Source organism: Achroia grisella, unplaced genomic scaffold, assembly GCF_030625045.1.
Source record: "Achroia grisella isolate CSIRO2021 unplaced genomic scaffold, CSIRO_AGI_Agris_v1 utg241, whole genome shotgun sequence".
Lineage (NCBI taxonomy): Eukaryota > Metazoa > Arthropoda > Insecta > Lepidoptera > Pyralidae > Achroia > Achroia grisella.
Window position 1 is genome coordinate 1,162,320 of NW_026712734.1, and position 17,889 is coordinate 1,180,208.

Sequence of the window (17,889 nt, forward strand, 5' to 3'; positions counted from 1 at the left end):
CTTCATTTCGGAACTTTCTTTACGTTATAATACAAAACGCTCTCTATCAGAAAAAATAGTAACTAATGGAATTGCGCTTCTCTAATGAATGTATTGAATGGATATGACCGATACGGGGGTGTTATTTATTTTCATTCCTTGGCTTATAGGTTATCTGTCATTGTCCAAAGTTTCTACTTATTTTCATGCCTTTTTATATGGTTATATCTCGGTATTTGTGATTTAAGGACAGTTTAAGTACAGTACAGTGGCTTACTGTAATTAAATTTCGCATGTTATAGTAGAAAATAAATATCTACTATTTCTTGAACAATGGCTACAAGGTTCATAAAAAATATATTAAACAGAACTCCTACTATTTTATTAAGAAGATGGAAAAATACTGAAAGACAAGTTACAGTATATGATCCATTTCAGAAAATAGAGAAGAATAAAGAATCCTACTTAGATGTTATAAAAATATTCGAAGGGCGAGACCAAAGGCGTCGAGGTCATGTGGAATTTATTTATGCAGCTTTATCTAGAATGGCAGAATTTGGTGTTCAAAAGGATTTAGAAGTATACAAAGCTCTTATCGAAGTCTTACCTAAAGGAAAATTTATACCGACAAATATATTCCAAGCTGAATTTATGCATTACCCAAAACAACAACAGTGTGCTGTAGACTTGCTGGAACAAATGGAAGATAATGGTATTATTTTATTTGGTTACAATAACAATATAACTTAGTTTTTTATGGATACTGTATAACTGGGTGCCAAAACATAGAATATAGTAGCATAGAACTACCTATTGCAGCAACCAAAATGAGTTTCAGTTGAAGGGTGAGTTAATGCAGACCTCTGAAATGGCAAAGGATGAGTGTACTACTTTGTGAGCAATGCCACATGATAAGATGTGTTTAATGCTATTCATGCATATAAGTGACAGGTATATTGGTATTACTTGCATCATAATGATAATAACAACACACAGCTGGTGCTGTGTCCATTGTATATTGTATATAGTCCCAAACTATGCAAAAATTGTATTATGAGTATACTGGTTAATGGTGATAGAAATATTTCAATACTTTATTTTTATTAATGTACAATCAAATTTATGAATACAAATGTTTGCATTGTATGAGGAATCAAACAAGCAAACATTGTAAGGAAGTTTGTATGATAATCTGTCAGACCACCAAGATCGTTAAGTATTTACCATTCAAATTACCTTAAAAAGCATCCCTTCTGAATAATTATAATTAAATTCATTACCTCCAATAGGTGTAATGCCAGATTCAGAAATGGAACAGATGTTATTGAATGTGTTTGGTCGCCGTGGGATACCTCTTAGAAAATTCTGGAGAATGTTGTACTGGATGCCAAAGTTCAAGAACCTCAGCCCATGGTATTTACCAGAACAATTACCAAATGACACCTTAGAATTAGCTAGACTTGCTATTGAAAGGATAACTTCTGTTGATCCTAGTACTAAAATTGAAATTTGGCAGGTGAAAACTTCATTATTACTTTTTAATTGTATTGCTAATTTATACAATTTATAATTTATCTTGTGATAGTTAGAATGCACTATAATTGTTGTTAATAGTAATCATTATGCACAGATCACTTGAAGTACACATATGCAGAAGTCAATATATATATTAAGTGAATCATTAATTTGTTTACCAATACAGTTACATAATATATTATTTTGTGGTTTCACACACATTAAATTTCAATAAAAAATTGTTGTGTAAAAATTGTGTTTTTAGAGTAATTTAACAATAATAAAAATCTTGCCAGACAGATGAGATAGAGGCATCAATTGATAAGACATGGATTGTAAGTGCCCAAAGTGAAGGTCAAAAAGCATTGCTGGCAGAGCAACCTGTTGATGATCCATTGATTGTGAAGGGGCCTTATACAGTCCACCTAAGGGAACAAACAGTAACATATTTTTTACTAATAGGAAAAATTAGGCCAGATATGAAAGATGACACGGATCCAGATGGTAAGTACCATTTATGCCACATTATACATAGGACAAAATATCACACAAATGCCAAACTAAGCATAATTAATAATGGGGTCTATTTACAACATTGATATTGTAATGTAGTAATATTTTTTATGAAACCTAACATTTATGCACTCCTTACAAAAATCATAAAATTTTACTGTGTGTGCACAAACTATGAATAGATGAATATATACAGATATATATTATAATAATAATGATTATTCTTACTTATCAATATTTGTATTATTTAAAAAGAAAACTGCAATAGTTTGAGCAATGTTACAATTGTTATTGTAAACCAACAACAAATAGCATCACTATTTGTGCTAAGCATTCAAATATGTATGGTATTCATAATTAAAAAATATATTATTTCAGATGTTTCTAATATAAGAAAACCTCCCGGTATACCTGGTTTTGTTGGAAGTACAAAACTTCCATCAGTGAAATGTACAGTACATGAACAGGATGATGGTACAATTGTTTCCGTTTGTGCAACAGGTAATCAAAATTACTTCATAGTTTCTAGAAATATAATAAATATTTTTATACCATTGTAAAATGTTATAAAATATATAAGAATAAATAAATTACATTGCACTTTAAGGAGAACGGAAGGGTGTCTAGTCATAGTGTGACAGTAGTGGGATGAGTCACAAGTTTTGTGACGTCTCATTATTAATAATGTGACATAATTAACATAATTATGTTAAATGGAAATAAAATTAATTTTGAAAGTACGAAAATATGTGACATCACAGTAGGCAGTGGGAGTTCCACAAACGCCACTATGACAAGGATGAGGGAAGTAAAAAATAATGAAAATCACATAATTTATGGCCCCCTAAATTACTTATGGGCCAGTGTCAGACCAGGACGATTCAGTGTGAAACCTGACTACCACTACTGCTAGTGGAATAAAATAAAAACAGAAATACATTGTTGCTGACATACTGACCATATAATTTTATACTTCATATTTACAATGTATTTCCTATTAAAAATTAATATATTTTTATATAACCAACACAGTCTAACAAAGAATTGTAATAGACAACAACTTATGTTGTTGTGAAAAGGAATTTCGCAAAATAATATCTAATTCGATAAAATATATGGATCCTTAAATGTATTTTGCAAATTACAGGTAGCTCGTCAAGAGACTCGCTATTGTCCTGGATACGATTATTAGAAAAAAATGGTAATCCATCCCTAACTAGCACACCCGTAATATTTACGTTAACTGCTCCATCAACTGACATCTCAATACAAGAACCTCCTCCAACTGCAGAAGATACGAGCAAAGATAAAAGGATAGAATCAAATTAATATATAAATTAATATTGTAAATTGTATAAATAATATTTAATTTTATTGTTTATGTAGTGTTAATAAATAGTTATTGTTATACACTAAATCTTTAACTGCCTTCAAGACAAATTTTGTACTATTTGTCTGTAAAAGTACCGCTTTCTTATTTTAGCACCCATACATAATAACTCCGTATAATTCACATAGCGTTAATTAGTCCAAAGTTAATCAGAGCTGGTGTTATGGGATATGATATACATGTATTTCGTAAATATATACTTGATATACAAAGAAACATCCAGACTGATACAATCATGATCATGAATATATGTATGCATCATTCGAGGAATCCAACCAGCGACCATCTGAAAATCCCTAGACCACTGAGGTCGTTCATTAGCATTCTATTTCAATATGTATTTTAAAGATATGTTAAATTCTCATGTGTGCTCATAGGCGGCGGTAATAACTTACCATCAGATGAGCCGCAAATTTGTTATTCCCCTATGCTATAAAAAAAACTCAGAATAGCGACAAAAGAGAGGTAAATACTTTCAGTTGGCTGACGAAGATCTAGCAGACATTGGAGTTCGTTAATATACTGCATTCTTAATCTAATTAAGTAGGTATATTATTGTCTATTTACCAATGCCTAAACTGAGAATAGAACTAAGGATCTATTTATCTCATTTATTTAGACAAAAATTCTACGTTCGGTAGATTGAGGAAATTATAAGTTGGAAAATCCACTATGAAATACTTTAAGTCTTAAGACTAATTTGTCTTGTGTTGTACTAAGTAATAGGTATAGGATATACGCAATAAATAGTATGGACGAATTCATGTTGATATTGATATAAGTATTTAATAATGACTACTGAATGTCGTGATAAAAAAAAACCTGTAATATATAATATATTCTATTTCATATCTACAATTTTGTTAGCTATATTACATTGATACGGTTATTATCGAGACCGTAATGTAGAATACATTATGATAGTCTAGAATGTTTTTTTTTATTTAATCCCATTTCAATTCATTCATTTTCAGTATTCTGCTCTTCTAAGAGAAGCTTGACTGGCTATTTTAATAGTCTCAAGTCTACACATTCACAGCGGCCCATATGAGAGGCTAAATACGTAAAATGATCATACATTACATTAAATAATTTCACAGTAATTTATAATTCTGTACACCACCCACTTTTTGCCCAGTATTCTGCTCATTGAAATATGGTGTTATTTATGTTTACCATAATGGCAACAGTTAATCAAATACTTAAGTCTGGGTTTAGTTGTGAATGTAATATTTGCTTTTTTCTTATGACTAATTCAGCCTTATTAAGCAGTGCACTTACTTTAATATGTATTTTATTTATATACAATTTGTATGTACAGTAACAAAACTTACATCTACAGGTATTATTAAAATATATAAGTACAAAGTGTAAGCAACAAATTGTGTACAGCAAAAACAGTTGACACAATTCTAAGTCAGACAATGGTAGACTTCAACAAGTAATGACATCACAGTGTGATTATATGCAGTGGCATGTTTTTAATCATTTAGAAGTCAAGTAATAATAATTAAACATGGCAGAAGGGCTTTCAGAATAGGATAAATTATAATTAAGAGGGATAAATTTCCATAAATATATATAATATATAATTATAGGGAATAAATTTCCACAGTATTCAGTTGAGCTCAGAATGTTTTTAACAAGGAGTTAAAAACATTCTGAGCTCTCAGTTTCAGTTTTGTACAATCTATAACTTACACCCAGTATAACATTAAAATATGGAACACAGATCACATTTTGGTGGTAGCATCATTTATAACTTAAGTCCATTCATAATCTTCATCAACCTCAAATGATATAGTACCCCACTGTCAGGTAATGTTGTGCCAATCAGCTTGTGGCAGAAGGTAAGTTTCATTGCAACTGCTAATTACTGTAACTCCTGCTCCATAGTAGGGGATCACATAAGCTGAACCATCTGATGGGCCTACTACCTGTAATTGAAGAATTAAAAATAAAACAGTGTATTCATATGAATAAAATATCTGTTTTACATCTTTAAGAATTATTTTTATAAACTAAAATTAGGCTCTTTACATAGTAATGAATAATCTAATGGAACAAGGAACTATGTTTTAAATATTTTTTGAGTTATATGAATTATCTTATAAATAACTTTGTTAACAGTTGGTATTCAAGTTTAAAAATATAATAAATGGGACACCTCTGGAATTTGGTTTTAAACTGTATGAAAAATATGTTCACTATTTTTAATGCAATCATACAAATCTTATTTACATTATTGGTGAATAATGTAAAAGATTAGTAATTAATACTTGTTGTTTTAAATAGAACTTTCAGGACAGATACTTTTGTGTCCTACTATTATTGTACTACAGTACTACATACCTGAGCAGCTATAAGTATAATATCCAATAATTGTCCAAGAAACATGAAGCCCAGTGTGCAAAGTTTAGCTAGCCCTATACCAGGATAGCCCAAATAGAATCTATCCAAACCGAACATCCCCAGAAACACTGATAACAGTAATGCAATCTCCAAAGAATATCCATTCCTGTAACAAAAAATATATGTATGAAGTGTGTAACGAGGAATACAATGTCTAAGATAACAAAAGTACAGTCATTCTGCAAACATAGAAGTTAATTAAAGAAACATGATTCTGATAAAAATATAGCTAATATGCTAAAATTATGTTCATGTATATGCACTTGTCTATACAGACAAGAGTCAAAATGTATGATAAACCATCTAATGGTATTTGTAAATATTATAATAAAATAATGTTAATAACTAATTAAACTTGGAAATACAAACACACACGCACACATACACACACATGCTCAATGCACTCCACGTTTAAACTCAAAACTAGATGTATAACTAATTTATATGAAGAGGAGACCTGGTGTCTAAGGTACAGGCTATGGCTTAATTTGGGCTCTAGATTTCCCACAAATTATATTTGTGATTTTTATTTGTTAGCATTTATATAATAAAACTGGAATTATGTAATTTGTGGAGATGAAAAAAAATATATTTAAATTTGGAAATATTGTTTTAGTGATAAGTTTTGATTCTCCCTTTGTTCTGAAAGAGATCACATAAATATTTTATACTCAAAGTATTACTATTAAATCTGCTTTTTATGAATGAGTTCGTTTAGGAGTACCCTAGTACAAAAAATATTATGTAAAATAAAACTTACGTCCATTTACATGGTAATTTCTTCTTAAATGTGGAACTTTTTGTATCTTGACAAATTATTCCATCTGCTGCAATGCACTGCACTGAAATTGTAAAATAATTGTAACAGTGAGTAATATTATTGGTATTGTCACAGATAATATAATATTACATAGTATTATATTTAGGGGTTAGTCAGTACTAATAAACCACTTCTATTTCCACGTCTCTGAAAAGTACTTTGTATTATATCTCATATCTAATATAACTCAGGATACAACAATTCACAACACCATTTGGATTAGCCGAGGATATGCCTGCTAGAGTATGTGTTATGGGAGAACACATACAGACAACTACAGATATATATACACAAGATACATATGCTTTATAAATACATACATATTTTGCATAGAAAATATCCAGATACAATAGGGTGTGAAGCACTGTGGTTAAATCCTAGTGAATTTCCCATTATGGAACTAACTTCATCCTCCACTGGTGCACCACCAACGTTTACTGTTAGTGTAGGCTGGTGTATTATATCATTATTACAGACAAAAAAACTATAAAAACCTACACTGCACCTACGCAGTAGTTCGGGAATATTTGGCAACTCATTATCCGTATAGCCTGTCTTTTATATGAGCACATAATATTACACCATGAATACATAATAAAATTACGTACCTAAAGCTTCTCCTTCGGAAGGTATAACATCTCCTTTCATGCAATCACGGTATTGTTGTGTGTTGGGATCAATTTGATCAATACTGGGATCTGGACAAATGTATTGCCCTAAGCGCAAAGTATTACAATCAACCTCTTCTACCAAGGAATCACTTTTTGATTCATCGGAACATTTTACAAATGAGTCCACAATAGTTAATAATAAAATAGCAAAATAAATAGGCGCAATCATGACGATGAACGACGATACGGTATATTTTATTTATGTGACGAATTGTGACGATGAAAATGAATGAATGAACATACTATTTGACATTGACAACTTTGTTTGATAAGTTTGACAACATCAACTAGAGATGTGCTAACTCGTAATAAACATACCTCAGTTAATTCGAGTTGAAGTTCAGGTAACTCGAGATGACTCGAGTTAGCTAGAATAAACAGTTTTTTTTGTTGTTTTTTTTAATTTTTCGAACAAATCTAATGTTTTTGGTCGCAGCTAGCCTTGAAAGGTTCACCGAACCATAGGGAGCGAGTAGAAATGGCACTTCAAAGCCGCGGAAGGACTTATAGAACGCATAATCATTTTAATGATAACATTGATTTAACATAACCGGACAAATATGCAAAAAACAACCTCAAATCAATTTTGAAGCATTTGTGACGAGTGAAAATTTGTATGATATGAAATGATCGGAAAATTTCATGTCATTCTCGGTTCGACGACAGAATTATGCTCTCGCTCTTTCACTTGATTCGTTCATTTACCAGTTGAATTCGTCCAACTCAAGTTGGCAGAATTCAAATCGAGTTAACTCGAATTCACCGCAACTCGAGTTAACTCGTGTTGACACATCTCTAACACCAAACAAACTTCCTATTTTCTGTTGAGGCCTTGTTTAATGAATCGCTTGATATTGACGTTGATACTTTAATTACAACCGTTTTTTAATATAAACAGACACTCCAATTTTATTTAGATATATGTACCTACATAGATATTATATCAAATTTTAAAAATGGCCACAGTTCCCTTACTTTCCGTAAAGGATTAGCAAGTAAGTAATAAGAACATAAAATGTGAATGCAACAGAGAACCGATTTAGGGATACAATAATTGTTATTTTTAAAATTGTAATACAATTATGTATTTCTACAAAACATTTGACAGATGGAGATGCAAAATAATAAGTATGTACTATTTCCAATTGCATTGTTAAATTTAAAATTGTAAATTTCAATCAGTTACAATTGACAATTGTTACTAAACATCGTTATGTAATTAAGGGCAGGTACCTACACACAAACTATGTACCTAATAATTATGTAACCACCTAGTATTCAAATCACTTCAATGGTAGGTAACTCATATTAATGTATAATATGAGTTACCTACCAGTTGCGATTTTTTTTTTTTTAATAGTTGCGATACCGATTAAAACTCCCTCTATTCATTTTTTAATATTCGGTAAGTACCTACAACGATAGCGGCAGTTTATCTCAGACCAATAAATGTTAAAATAATAAATAAATTAACTGTTAGCTCGGAACTTTTAAGCATAGGTATAATAACATTACATCTGTTTTCTTAATATTGTTAGGGTTCACATCGATATTGTCGAAAAATCTGATATTTTATATTAAAAGAAGGTAGTTTCATTATTACTCGGTATCGTTAAACTAGTTGCATATAACCCCCACTTATATCTCCTCTGTATAAAAGGAAGGGTTTTTGTAGGCCGCGGCATTCGGTCTTTGAGCACAGGATGTGTTGGCTGTATTTTAATTGCTAAAGTGAATTGTGTTAGCACAGATAACATAATATTACATACAGATACCCCATCCCATACAAGAAAATGGTTCCTTCCTAACTCGGGCTATTCTTCGGGCTATTTTATTTCGCCACCGTAGCCGCTAGATGTCGCTAGATCTGAAGCAGTTCGGATTACTAGTAGGTGCTTAGTAACAAAGCATGAAAATAGATGGCAGTCAATTCAGTCTACATGACATCTGTTTTGCAAAGATATGTATATAATAGATATGTAGGTAACTGTATCGTGTACCTCATTAGGGACGATTCAAGATTCAATGTAAATGTGTAGGTATAATATCGTTAGCCGACACTCTGCAGATATGGCTTATGTGCCAATGTATATACCTATTATGTTATGGTTTATTTTACATTCCATGCCTATTTTTTTCATATGTTGTAACGCGTCTGCGCTATACGTATAGCCTGATTTTGATACGTTTATACTCGTACGTATCAAAATCGGGCTATACGATTTTTTATTTCAATCATCGTTATATGTATGAGACTGATTTTAGCTACAATTAATTTACTGGTATATACCTCATGTATTCTACGATGTACCCCTCTTTTACCTAATGAGATTTCCGCTATATCTTATATATAAATTTTGTATCACAGTGTTAGTTGCCATATTTCTCCCACATTTTGATGAAATTTGATATGTATACTTGCCAGGTCTGAGGTAGGTGTTATAAACTCTTTAGTTTTAATAAAATATATGATGTGTAACTTGACGTAGATTGTCATCTATGAATTCAATAAACTGTTACTACTAACTATTAATCCTTATTTTAATTTATAAAATGTTGGCGACGAGGATATAAAATGGATAAAGAACAATTTGAACAGTTCCTGCAATTACAACGCACACAACATGATCAATTAACTGAAGTAATAAAACTTCTAGCTACAACAACTACGCAACATGCACATTGCCCCACGGAGACGCCTGTGGTGGCTTCGAACAGCCAGGATACGCCCTGCACACCTATTTCTAGCACATCAGGTATTCACAAATTATCAATATTGAATAATTTCAAATGTGAAAAATTTAACCCGTCAACGACTACGGTTGAAAATTTCTTCGATTACTTTGAAATAAAATGCGAAATATTAGACGACAACATAAACAACGGGGTTAAAAAAGACCTATTATTTAACTGTTTAACACCGGAAGTTTTCCATGAAATTAAAGTAGCACTTATACCTCATTTTGAATCGAGCACTTATGATGCTATTAAACAGAAATTAATGGACTTATACCGCACTAAGAAAACCAGATATCGAGCACTATCTGAATTCTGGAATTGTATACGACAGGATGATGAATCAATGGAACACTATGCAAATAGACTAAAAGAATTAAGCAAAGATTGTGGGTATAACGACACACTACTAGAACGACAACTTCGTGACCGCTTTGCTACTGGTCTTAACCACACACAACTTGAAATAGATTTAAAACAAAAATGGCCGGATCTCGTAGAAAACTTTCAGGACACAACAAAGGAAATAACATTTGCGCAAATATTTGCAGTCGCACAATCACGTGAGTTAGCGGAAGGGGATCAAAATAAAAAAATAATCGGCATTTACAACGTTAACAAAAAAAAGAATAATTATACTGGTCAAAAACAAAGACGACTAAGCCCTGGTCAATGTCGTCGTTGCGGAAAGAGAGAGAAACATGGAATAAATGAATGTCCAGCTAAAGATAACACTTGCAAAGAATGCAATTACAAAGGACATTTTGACAGCTGCTGTATAAAAACAGGTAGAGCATACTTAACCTACGAAAGTAAACAGGAACATAAAGGCAATAAAAGGTTACACAAAATTGAAAGAAGCTATTCCCCACGAAGCAACAGCTATACGTCAAGGAGCTCAGACCGTAGCGATGACGACACGGAGGATGAACATCATTCCGTGTATAAAATTCAAAATAAATGTGATAAAGACAGTAAAAAAATTGACGCTATGATCAACGGAAAGTCATGCACAATGGATTGGGACTCAGGATCTCTTTATTCTATCATCAGCGCCGACTTCTGGAAGCAGATAGGATCTCCTCCGTTAGGCGATGCACCGCGACTACGAGCTTATGGAAATTTAAAACTTAAATCACTGGGTTTGACAGACGTAACAGTAAAAATACAGGATAAAGAAAGGATTTTGCCAGTAATAGTTATGAAGAAAGCTGATCCTATGCTCTTTGGTCTACAATGGAGTGAAATCTTTGAAATGGAATTTCCCAAACCTGTCTATACAATACGTACACTACAACAACCTACGACCCTTAATCAAGTTTTAAATACGTACAAAACACTATTCGATGATCGTCTTGGCAAAGTAAAGAATTACGAAGTTAATATTCATATTAGGCCTGGTACACAGCCAAAACATCTCCCTCCAAGACCTGTTAAATTCTCTATGAAAAGAAATATTGAATCTGAATTGAAACGACTGGTAGACACTGGAATAGTAACTGAAGTCGATCCTAATATAACACCCGTTGAATGGGCAACACCCACAGTTAATGTCGTAAAGACAAATGGACAAGTTCGAATATGTGGTGATTATAGAAGCACTATTAATTCCGTTCTTATAACACATGCACATCCAATACCACTGTTTGATCAATTACGACAAAAATTAGCAGATGGTGAGAAATTTACCAAAATAGATTTAAAAGATGCCTATTTACAGTTTCCAATTGCAGCTGACTCAAAAAAATACCTTACCATTACAACTCATAAAGGATATTTCCAATATAATAGAATGCCGTTTGGAATCTCGACAGCTCCATCTATATTTCAACATTTTCTTGACAAACTACTTGATAATATTCCAAATGTTGCAGTATATTTTGATGATATCGCTATAACCGGTAAAAATGATTTGGATCACCTTAGAACACTATCAGTAGTACTTGGAAAGCTGGAACAAGCTGGTCTTAAAGTAAATTTAAAAAAATGTACTTTCTTTCAAAAAGAAATTGAATACCTTGGACACACTATAGACAAAAGTGGTATACGTCCTACGAAATCAAAATTAGAAGCTATTTTGAAAACACCGTCTCCGAGTAACCCACAAGAACTTAGATCTTTCTTAGGATTAGTTAATTTTTACGAACGTTTCATACCACATTTACATAGCATATGCGCAGATTTACATACCCTAACTGGAAATCGCCGTAAATGGCAGTGGACAGAAAAAGAAGATACAATATTTAGTAAAGCAAAAAAATTAATCACCCTTTCTAAACCTCTTGCTGCTTTTAATGAAAATTTGCCATTGTTTTTAGCTTGTGATGCATCTGAGAAAGGTGTTGGCGCTGTTTTGTATCATAAAACCAACGATACTGTACAACCAATTGCTTTTGCATCACGAAAACTTAAACAGGCAGAAGTTAAGTATTCAGTTATTGATAGAGAGGCACTTGCGATCTTCTTTGGTATTAAAAAATTTGATCAATATATACGCGGCGGGAAATTTACTTTAGTTACTGATCATAAACCTTTAATACATTTACTAGGGACTCGGCGTAACTTACCTAAGTTATGCAACAATCGACTAGTCCGTTGGGCTCTTTTGATCGGTAGTTACAACTATGATGTCACATATACAAAAGGCAAACTGAATGTCATGGCTGACTATCTATCGCGAATGCCTAATCCATATGAAAAACCATCGACTGCTGAAGAAATAGTTCGCAAAATAGTGACACGCCACCAATCAGACAAATTGCATGATCTACCTATATCCGAAGAAACTCTCAGAGGCGAAGTAAAAAAGATCCTATTTTGAAAAAGGTCACTGAATTCCTAAAGACTGGATGGCGTTTAGATGGTTTGTCAGAAGACTTGCGGCCATATTCACGAAAACGTTGTGAATTATCATTAGAAGATAAGATCCTGATGTGGCAAGGTCGAATCGTAGTTCCATATTCACTAAGAAGATCTATAATGAAATTCCTTCACAATGGACATCCGGGGATATCTGCCATGAAAGCACTGGCCCGTTTTTATGTGTGGTGGCCGTCAATCGATGATGACCTTGATATGTGGGTAAAGAGATGTTCTAAGTGCCAAGAAAATCGCCCTAACGTGGCGGAGCTGCCGGTGTACTCGTGGTCTGTGCCTGATGAGCCATGGGAGAGAGTTCACGTGGATTTTGCGGGTCCTTTTGAGGGCAAATATTGGTTGGTGCTATGTGACGCACTTTCCAAATGGATCGAAATTAAACCAATGTCTACAATCACAACAAGCAGGCTCTGCAGTGAACTAGATACTATTTTTACTTCACTTGGACTTCCACAAATTATAGTTTCGGACAATGGTCCTCAATTCGCATCTCAAGAATTTCATGAATACTGCAGATACAATGGTATCAGACACGTTAAGTCTTCACCTTACCATCCAAGAACGAACGGGTTGGCTGAACGGCTAGTTCGTACTTTCAAAACCAGGATGTCTGCTAGTATTAGTGACGGATTAAGTTTAAAAAAACGTTTGGAAAACTTTCTGTTTACTTACCGTATTACTCCTCGAATCGATACTGGTAAATCACCAGCAGAAATACTTTTAGGACGACAACTACGTTGCCTCTTAGACAATATTAAACCAAATCCTAGAATGTCCCTCCGCTTCAAACAATTTCAAGCTAACATTGAACATGACAAGGAAATATATTTCAATCCAGGAGAAACTGTTTTTGTACGCTCTCGAGACAATAAATCATGGAAGCCTGCCACAGTAGCCCGTCGTACACATCGTTATTCATATTTAATTAATACACCTATTGGGGTAAAGAAATACCATGCGGATCAAATAAGAAAACGTGTAATTGAATGAGAGGATGTTCCGTTAAGTCAGTCCTGTAATGCCCATACCCAAGATGTCCAGAATATGCAACACAATACACCAATATCTCCTCAAAGAGACAGGGAAATATCATTAGAGACTGCTCCTTTAGAGTTTAGAAACCAAATCGAGACTTTGGCTACTGCGTGTAATAATGAAACACCGAAACATTCGAGTGTATTAGCACCCAATTCAAATGACGTGGGTAGACATATTGAAAAACCAGCAGTTGAGGGGTTACGTCGTAGTAAGCGTGAAGTCAAGCCACCAAGACGTCTAATTACAGAACTGTCATAATTTGATGGACTCGCATGGTAACGAGTCTTTTGTTAGGGATGGACGAATGTTATAAACTCTTTAGTTTTAATAAAATATATGATGTGTAACTTGACGTAGATTGTCATCTATGAATTCAATAAACTGTTACTACTAACTATTAATCCTTATTTTAATTTATAAAAGTAGGGTTGTTATCTATTTTTTATACCCCTAAGTCATAGGGGTGGCCTACCCGAAAAAATATTTTTTTGTATTATGGACAATTTTTTATTTATTTATAATGTTACATTGAAAATACATACACGCCTAAATTTTCACCCGTCTTTCACCAACCCCTATTTTTAATAGCGATATTGTTACAAATATTATAAATGCTAAAGTAACTCAGTCTGTCTGTTTGTCTCGCTTTCACGCCAAAACTACTGAACTGATTTAATTGAAATTTGGTAGACAGATAATGTAGACCCTGAGAAAGGCTACTTGTTAATGCGAAAAAGTATTGAAAGGGGAAATGAAAGGCTATATGAGGATATCGTAATTTTTAAAGTCAGATCTTGTAAGATTAAGTGAACAGGGTCGGTCTAGGTTTTTCATTATTATAAATGTGTAACGGGGTAACACGTTATTTATTGCGAAATTGTGTATAATACAATAAAATTTAACGAGAAAATATTATAATGATGTCACTGGGACACTCATTGCCTTACTACTATATCGTCCGTTAAACACGAGAGGCGCGCTCCTATTGGTCGGTCGGCGCGGTTACCGCGCGTAGATGAGTAGATGACGTAGACGAGTCTCACCTATGTACCTACATAAAAAGTTCATTTTTGAAATGTATGAAATGTATGAAAGAAATGTATGTACCTACATTAAAATATAATTTTTGAAATGTATGCACCGTACAATAACAATACACGTTAAACATCATACCACAGAGTCATACGCAAGTTAAAAACAAACTGCTATGATATTAATGAGAAAGGAAAATCAACTTTATGGTATTCGAGTTAGGGTCGATTTCTCTCTTTTTTTTAAATACTATTTTAATCTTACCAGTTGCCAGTATTCGAAGACAGCTACGATTCGTACTCGATATTTTAAATTATTATGTAATCGATTTTTCAGTACAAATGTAAATAACCAACGACACTAATAATGTACTACTATATTCCGTTCTTTGAAACGGAACACTGCTATAATACAAAATAATGAAAATTTACTGTTCACAACGACTCATTAAAAGCATCATCGAATAATGCGCTGTAATAAAATCCTGTTATCGATTATTAAAAAAAATCGATAATACATGTATTTATTTTTAATATGACAACACTTCATACATAAGTATTATTGGAAATAGTATTACTTGCTTGTTCGGCTATTTTTAATTTACTTAAACTTTTTTTATATGTTTAATTTACAATAATAATATATTAAGTGCTTATTGTTGGAAAATATAAAAAAGACATTTAATTAGGCCGATACAAATGACGACAATGCCATCTATGAAAGCATTTTGAAAACATTGAGCCCCATATTAGCACTGATTAAAGTGTAATTAAGTACTGGAAAATAACAAAATGAGTAAATATATGAAAATTACTTTTCTAAACGCATTATTTAATTTTAACATGTATATATAACTTTTTAAAAATTGATTAAACATTTTTGAAAACACAGTTTTGTTTTTTAAAACGTTTGCAAAACTATGAAGAATTCCATCGATACCAATCACGCCATCTATATGCAACTTTTAGCAATAATAATGGCTACTTCCTCTTGAGTGTCACTGGTGTTAGAGACATAGTTAAATTAATGTTATATAGTTGTTATTTTATTATAAAACATACTTTTACTAGTACATAGAGTTGATATATCTAACAATATGATACTTCTTCATGTAAAATTTAATTACGTTCTGTTAGTCTTAAAATGACACACAGATCTACACACTTTTGCATTTATATAATATATTAGTGTGGATGGATATATAGACAGTATAACTATACTGTACTTAGCATGCATTTACATTTAGCTAGCTACCTTACATTTGAAATCAACGGGGTCATTCAGCAGATGTACTGTCTTCTATTTCAGCCGCCCAGTAACTTAAGCTTTATAAGCTGTATGCCAGCATGCTGCATGTAGTAGTGTGCCATTAGACAGTAAAATTAAAGGATAATGGCATGACATCTTATTACATATAGACATCTTATTCAATTCCATATTCTGTGGCGACCCATTTCATGTGTCGCGTTCATTATTTCATTTATCTCGCTGCGCCTCTGGACACAGAGGTGTAACGACAGTTTACACAATTCTGGAACAAATATTTTGGTGTAATCAGAACAATGTGCAAGTGAATTTTCAGTGGATTCCATCACACATAGGAATAAAAGGGAATGAGGAGGCAGATCGGTTGTCCAAATCAGCAGTCTGAAATGGCAGACCAACAGAGATAGCTCCTTATTATTCCAAAGTTATGCATAAATTCAAAAGAATTGTATTTGAGAAATGGAAAACCCATTTTGATAGTATATCTCATTCTAAGGGCATTTGGTACAAGACAATACAGAAAGAACCTTCCCGGGCTTGGTGCAATTATGTGAAGGGTACACGTTCTTACATTGTAAAAATGCATAGACTCCGTTCTGGACATTATCCATCGGCAAAGTTTGCATACCTGATGAAAAAAAGTAATTCAAAAAATTGTGAAGTATGTGGTACAATAGAGGATGTATATCATTTGCTGATGGAGTGTGTCAGGAACGAGAGTCTACGACATGGAATAACGTCAGACCATGAAATAAATATATTAGATGTTGGTGCCATACAAACTGTTTTAGCCGATCCTTCGGGCGGTGCGGTTAAGGCAATTTGTTCACTGGTGAGGTAATGCAGTGATTGGTTTTAGGGTACAATGGGACTGACATGCACTTAGATGGTACAAAAGACCCTAAATTAAAAAAAAAATATAAAAAAAATATGTTGCGTTGGTCAGATTTCTACTTACGATCTATCAGTCCTTTCTACATCGTGTTAGCTTCAATACATAAAGAACACTCGGTTGACTAATTTGTTACTTACATTTTATTCATTTAAAGCCATAGTGAGTCACGTGATGTTGGTGGCGTCACGATTATGCCGCCACCAATAGGAATAGAGATAAAGAGGCCGGGAACAAGGAGTGAGCGGGCTGCTCCCTCTTTGTTCGAGGCGACCGCGACGACCAGACGTGAATGTACAGCGACGCAATTTATGTGGAGTGTAATTTGAAGAAAGGAATAAACTAAATGTACTGCTGCATCGACGTATCATTTCTGAAACTTCCCAATAATCGGGTAGGAAATTACTAGACCACACCGCTATTAATTTCTAAAAAAAAATTTATTTAAGTAAATAGATTTATAATTTATGTGAGAAATTATGATCGAAGTATGACGGCAACTATAGGTCCATCACAAACGGATGTAGATACTCTATACATGTTTTTGTGATATACATTTTCTTCTTAACGATAACCACGCACTATGTTGCCATCGTTATACGCCAAACATATCTTCTTATTGTTAAATAATATAACAATAATAAAGGATCACTGATGAAATGATAAATAACGGTAACGGACAGAAGTAGTCCAGCATTTTTAAATCTTGTTGTTACTTATAAACCTGTCTCAGGGTTTTCAACTTAAG

The 17,889-nt window shown here is 33.0% G+C and overlaps 3 protein-coding genes across 3 annotated transcripts; 2 read left to right on the forward strand and 1 right to left on the reverse strand.

Annotated features, from left to right (window-relative positions):
• Nucleotides 1-155: 155 nt before the first annotated feature.
• Nucleotides 156-3,424, forward strand: LOC131842481 (evolutionarily conserved signaling intermediate in Toll pathway, mitochondrial). The gene is made up of 5 exons (XM_059191016.1): nucleotides 156-691; nucleotides 1,269-1,495; nucleotides 1,791-1,998; nucleotides 2,386-2,508; nucleotides 3,155-3,424. Exons 1-5 carry the CDS (start codon nucleotides 313-315, stop codon nucleotides 3,334-3,336), a joined length of 1,119 nt encoding a protein of 372 aa, XP_059046999.1. The 5' UTR covers nucleotides 156-312; the 3' UTR covers nucleotides 3,337-3,424.
• An 823-nt stretch (nucleotides 3,425-4,247) lies between these two features.
• LOC131842482 (TM2 domain-containing protein CG10795) lies at nucleotides 4,248-7,508 on the reverse strand. Its single transcript, XM_059191018.1, has 4 exons — nucleotides 7,238-7,508; nucleotides 6,570-6,651; nucleotides 5,750-5,915; nucleotides 4,248-5,334 (listed from the first exon to the last, which is right to left on the reverse strand). The coding sequence occupies exons 1-4, from the start codon at nucleotides 7,467-7,469 to the stop codon at nucleotides 5,212-5,214; spliced, it is 603 nt and encodes a 200-aa protein (XP_059047001.1). The 5' UTR covers nucleotides 7,470-7,508; the 3' UTR covers nucleotides 4,248-5,211.
• Nucleotides 7,509-13,015: 5,507 nt separating this feature from the next.
• LOC131842629 (uncharacterized protein K02A2.6-like) lies at nucleotides 13,016-13,903 on the forward strand. Its single transcript, XM_059191203.1, has one exon. The coding sequence runs from the start codon at nucleotides 13,016-13,018 to the stop codon at nucleotides 13,901-13,903; it is 888 nt and encodes a 295-aa protein (XP_059047186.1).
• The last annotated feature ends 3,986 nt before the right edge of the window (nucleotides 13,904-17,889 follow it).

Excerpts from the sequence above, each read along its gene's own strand:
- LOC131842481 (XM_059191016.1), top strand. The coding sequence starts at position 313 with ATGGCTACAAGGTTCATAAAAAATATATTAAACAGAACTCCTACTATT. Across the intron at positions 1,496-1,790 it reads CTAAAATTGAAATTTGGCAG|ACAGATGAGATAGAGGCATC; the intron begins GTGAAAACTTCA and ends AAATCTTGCCAG. Across the intron at positions 2,509-3,154 it reads TGTTTCCGTTTGTGCAACAG|GTAGCTCGTCAAGAGACTCG; the intron begins GTAATCAAAATT and ends TGCAAATTACAG.
- LOC131842629 (XM_059191203.1), top strand. The coding sequence starts at position 13,016 with ATGAAATTCCTTCACAATGGACATCCGGGGATATCTGCCATGAAAGCA.
- LOC131842482 (XM_059191018.1), bottom strand. The coding sequence starts at position 7,469 with ATGATTGCGCCTATTTATTTTGCTATTTTATTATTAACTATTGTGGAC. Across the intron at positions 6,652-7,237 it reads TTCCGAAGGAGAAGCTTTAG|TGCAGTGCATTGCAGCAGAT; the intron begins GTACGTAATTTT and ends TTACAATTTCAG. Across the intron at positions 5,916-6,569 it reads AAATTACCATGTAAATGGAC|GAATGGATATTCTTTGGAGA; the intron begins GTAAGTTTTATT and ends TTTTTGTTACAG.